Source organism: Sinocyclocheilus anshuiensis, unplaced genomic scaffold (genome assembly GCF_001515605.1).
Source record: "Sinocyclocheilus anshuiensis isolate Anshui unplaced genomic scaffold, SAMN03320099.WGS_v1.1 scaffold204, whole genome shotgun sequence".
Taxonomy (NCBI): Eukaryota; Metazoa; Chordata; class Actinopteri; order Cypriniformes; family Cyprinidae; genus Sinocyclocheilus; species Sinocyclocheilus anshuiensis.
In genome coordinates, this window is record NW_015557064.1 from 383312 (window position 1) to 388541 (window position 5230).

General features: G+C 36.7%; 1 protein-coding gene across 1 annotated transcript in view; it reads right to left on the reverse strand.

Annotated features, from left to right (window-relative positions):
- LOC107676604 (DNA primase large subunit-like) overlaps positions 1–5230 on the reverse strand; it is a 94434-nt gene that overhangs the window by 12827 nt on the left and 76377 nt on the right. The window contains exon 11 of the mRNA XM_016471184.1: positions 1824–1950. Coding sequence (XP_016326670.1) covers positions 1824–1950 — 127 coding nt within the window. The remainder of the gene's footprint in view (positions 1–1823; positions 1951–5230) is intronic.

Consider the following 5230-nt stretch of genomic DNA (forward strand, 5'->3'; position numbering starts at 1 on the left):
TCAGTGGGCAACCAGTCTTGGGCTGCAGGGTGATATGGCTGTGGACTTCTTAATTTCTTTATTTGTTCTTATTTTATTATTGACTTCTTACTTGTCATTTTATTCAATTCAAAGTTTGAAATCAAGCTATCTCGTGCTACTGCACCAAAATCACCCCACTGTAAAATAAAAAAACATTGAGTGAGCAAAAATGTGTGCGATAGCTAGTTATAATGGTAATGAAATAATGTTTACATATGTATAAAAGCCTACATTAAAATCTGTCATATAAATTGGTCTCTTCAATAGAAATTAGCCTACTGATTGCCACCATTGATGGACAACATTTTTTAATAATATTAAAAATATCTGTATGACATTATATTCTGCAGTTCTTCCCTGTTGTACCGAATATCTATACTTTTCAAATGATCATATCGAAGTTAGAAATTCAAATATTGTGACAAAATTAATTTTGTAGGGTGCCACAAGTTTGTTAAAATTTCCAAAGGGTGCCGCGACTAAAAAAAGGTTGGGAAACACTGCTTTAGAGCATTTTGCAGTACATTCGTAAGACAGACGCAAGTACTGAGTCGTTATGTACTGAAGCTTTGGAAACAAAATCAACGGTTCAAAAACAATAAATATAAAAGTGAAGAGAGCAATGCTACGCCGTTAATGTGCCGTTGTTACTAAGCAATGGGATAAACAGCTGCTGGCTTGATGACGCAAACGAACCGTGGTTTGGACCCAAATAAAATAATATGAATGCAGTCCAGCAGGTGCAGGGGGAGGGGAAGCAATCCAACTCGAGTTCAGACCAGGCAATCAAACCAAGTGTGAACCCTAAATGTGTGCACCCTAAGTGCTCTTCCACAATGCTCTTAGTGAAGGGTAGGGTACATACTTTATGACGGTCACTTCAAGGAAGTAAATTAGCAGTTATGATCATGTGATCCTGGATTCTTTTTGAAAGCATGTAATTTAAGCTCTTTTTAGGGTTTTTAAAACCCTTGATTTAATTCATGCATCCAAAGGCTATTAGCAGGAAACAATCTCATAATTACATGTAGGAATGTAATATTCAGATTTAGTGCTCAAGAAAGATTTCTTGTTCCGCTTAATATTTTTGTGGAAACCATGACATATTTTTTCAGGATTCTTTGATGAATAGAAAGTTCAAAAGAACAGCATTTATTTAACATAGAAATGACCTGTAACACAAATGTCTTTACTGTCACTTTTGAACAATTTAACACATCCTTTCTGAATAAAGGTATTAATATCTTTCAAATATTAAATCTTTTGAATAAAATATATCAAAATATATATTTATTAAAATTTGAGTTTATTTAAATGATTGAAAATTTATTTTCGACACATGGAAGTATTCAAATAGAAACAAGACAATATTTGACATAAAAAAAGACATAATTCAAGCAATGTCTTAACAGCTAAATACAAATATTCATGCTAAGTCAACTAGGGAACATCTCGCTTTAAAACAAAGTGCCAGTGATGTATAGCTTTATGATGGTGTATCTATCCAATAAGCACATATAAGACGGTAATGCCTACCCTAATCCTTAGGCACACACAACCTTTCTGGCCTTCATAGTGAGCAGGACATAGTGATGCTCACTTTCGGAAACATTTTGTTCATTATGTGCATTGCGAAAAGCAGGTGTTATCAATTAGGCTGTGTGGACTAGATTTTTTATTTTTTTATTCAAGACCACCTGCGTACTAAGTAGCCTTTTAATTCTCTTCGTTACAGAACTAAACCCGGGCCTCGTGGGGACCGATTGCATTTAAAACCAACAGTCTGGCTCAGTATGACTCACCGTGGTAGTCGCCTTGGCTGGGTGGGTTTGACAAAATCACCTTCATGCAACTGTAGGGGGTGTAGTCAGTGCGCTTGCCTTCCTTCCCAAACATGTGGCGGACGCTGTAGGCATATGCTTTATCAAACTGCAGAGCAAGACAAAGACGAGAGAGAAAGAGAGAGAGAACATGAGTTTGAGGGAGAGGACAGTAAAGTGCGTGAGAAGAGGGTAGGAATAGTGGGGAGGTTGTGGGTGAAACGAAGACATTGTCGTACATCAAGTGGGTTGGGGCAGGGCGTTTTCCGCTATGAAATATAGAGTTATTAGCAGAGACCTGCTGTAGCGGTGTCACCAAACCGCAGACAACTGTGACTGGATTATGGATAATGTGGCTGATCTTTTCCTCGCTCTCCTCCCCCACCTCCCACTCTCACTCTCTACGCACAAATCTCATGTCTCTGAGGCATCGCCATCAAACCAAATAAAAAAAATTAACACATGAAGAGGAAAGCCATTCTGTTGAAGAGCTGCAACCTTAAGCAGAAATAAAAATAACAGTGCAAAACATTCACGGAGCAAATGATTTTTATAACAACTGTTCTAATTTGAGATTTGAATATTATCATTCAAAAATTTGGGGTCGGTATTTTAAATGTCTTTACTGTCACTTTTTATCAACTGAATGTATCCTTTGCTGAATAAAAGCATTTATTTCTTAAAAAGAACTCAATCCTAAACTTTAGAATGGTTGTTTACATTATGAGTAAAAAAAAATCCATAAAAAAGATTAAATGATAATTTAGGAATTATAGTATTAGGTTTGTCCCTCATTCGCTTTGATGGCAGCAAGGTGTTTCAACTCCACAAGATTCCAAACCTGGTGAATGTGTTCTCCATTATCTAAAGAGCATGAATACAAAAAATGACCATCTGTGCAGAGTGTCACATGATCAATTTCACAAATTTGCTTATTTGATTAGTGACCTAGAAATGGTGCAGAACACTTTATTTCCTATATTTCCAGGTTTAAATTAAATTAGGAATCCCAGATTTTCAATATGGAAATTTTTGTTTGCACAGGACATGGGTAGGACAGGAAAAAGAAAAATACATAGAAGTTGCCTCACGCGGCTCATACAAATTAAAAGTGACGTGAAATATCCTTTGAGCATTACCCAGTCTTATTTGTGCTTTGTGCAGCTTTTTCTGTACGAGAGCTGCTGTGTACCTCACTGTCCACCTTGAGAAATATGGCGTATGCTTAGGAAACCATTACACTGCATCTGATGAGGGTCAGTGCATTCAATCTCAGGCCTGAACTCAATACACCAATCATGTACACTCTGGTAACTATCCAAAAGGGTAACCTAGCCTCCTGAGCTGGTTATGTCTCAGCTTAGAGAGGGAGAGAGATAGAGAAAACAGAGCAAAGGGGGGAGACAGAGAGAGAGAGAGGAAGTAATAATTACCTGCAGCACTCAGATGCCATTACCATAGTAATAAAACCTGTGAACTTGATAAGGTGACTATCTACAAGGCTGCAATTAAACAGGCCATAAAATCAACTTACTCATTCACAAATGAATGACATGATGGGTCTATAGATTCAAGCAAGCCCTTCAGTTTTCATATCATATCACTAATCCACAACGCCACTCTTCTTGTGATCTATTTTGTCCAATTGAAATTCATTTTTCACCTGTGAATTTTGTCCTGGTTGACTGAGATCCCATCCAGGTTTACTTTTAAATCTCACTACAGCCTGAGCCATGCTTGATCTGCTCTGAATGTGAGCTTTAAATCTAATCTGCCTTTATGGAGCAGAAATTCTCCACGTTTTCACTCAGTCAAATAGCAAATGACCTATTCATATCTTTTTTACTTTTAAAAAGCAATCCGAATTGCAGTTTGAAAACCACTTTACTTAAATAATGTGACATATTTTTGAGTGAAACAGGATATTCGGGGGGGTGGGTACAATAGCTTCTGGGGCAGTACTCTTAAAGGGACAACTTTGTACAAATGATCTACCCCTAAAAAGTGCATATTCTTACCTTACAGTAGAAATATGCACCCTTAAGGTACTACTTTGAACCTTTTAAGAGTAAATAAGGTACATAAATAAAGATTCTGCCCCAGTGACTAGCTGCTGTATACCTAAAGGTCCATTTTTTTTTTTACATGCTTTTTCTTAGAATGCACATACAGGAATAGGGCTGAACAGAAGTTGCTAAAATAAATAATGCCTGAATAGCTATTTGACTATCATTAAACATTATCCAACTGCCCGCAATGCCTAAGCAATGTCAGCGGAAAAAGAAAAGTCATAAAAATGTGCATTATAAAAGTAAATGGGGTCAATTTTGATTTCACACTAACTTTAAATGTTCACACACTTGATCACAGTAAGTACATTTTGTAATGTGGCAAAACAATCATCATATAGGGTCCCCAGGCTCACAGCAATCTGCCGCTGACTCCCACTTACAGTAAACGCTGTCAGGCAGTAACCCACAGACAACTCGCTGCTGTTGGCTGCACCATCAGCTCATTAGAATGCAACTAATTACTGTATTAATGTCAACAGCCTCTCCCTTAATGTATGCAAATGCACATCTGATCCATTTCATATCCGTTCCAAAGTAAACCTGGAGAAAAATCTGTACCAAAATAAACGGTGAGTTAATCAGACGTCATTTTCTGCAGATTATAAAACAGGCTCCTGGCGTGACCTGTTCCTCGCTGGATTCAGGCTCGTCTCATTCCAGATGTTTTCTGGAAACTGACTGATAGATTATTACACTTGAAAGCTCCAGTGCTTTATAATGCTTTTCACTGAATGCAACAGGAAGGAGAATTTGAAATGCTTCTGTCGTGCATTTTCTTGATAATTATCATTTGATTTCTCTGTGAAAACAAGAAACCATGAATTTAAAAAACAATTATAAATATAAAAGGTTCAGCTAAATGTTTTATTGTACTGTAAATTTAAAACAGTACAGTTACTGACCCTGTACATAAAAAAATGTATCAATGTATTTAAACACCTTTTTTCCAGAGGTTTTAAAGGGTTATTTCACCCAAAAATGAAAATTAGTCTGCGTTTTACTCACCCCCGAGGCATCCTAGGTAGGGGTCGACCGATATGTGCTTTTCAAGGCCGATGCCGATACCGATTATTACAGATCAAGTAGACCGATAACCGATATTTTGAACTGATATATATGTCTGGTGTAAAAATGAAAATTAATGTCAAAATTAAGAATAACAAGGGCTCTGACAAAAACTGCCTTCCCTGGTGTTGGTTGAGTGTAGTACTCCCACAGTAAACTCTTTATTTTAAAAAGTTAAACTCTTTATTTAATGGGTTTACCATTAAAATTAAAACATGGAAGAAATAGCGTATTGTGTGATTATTCTTTTAA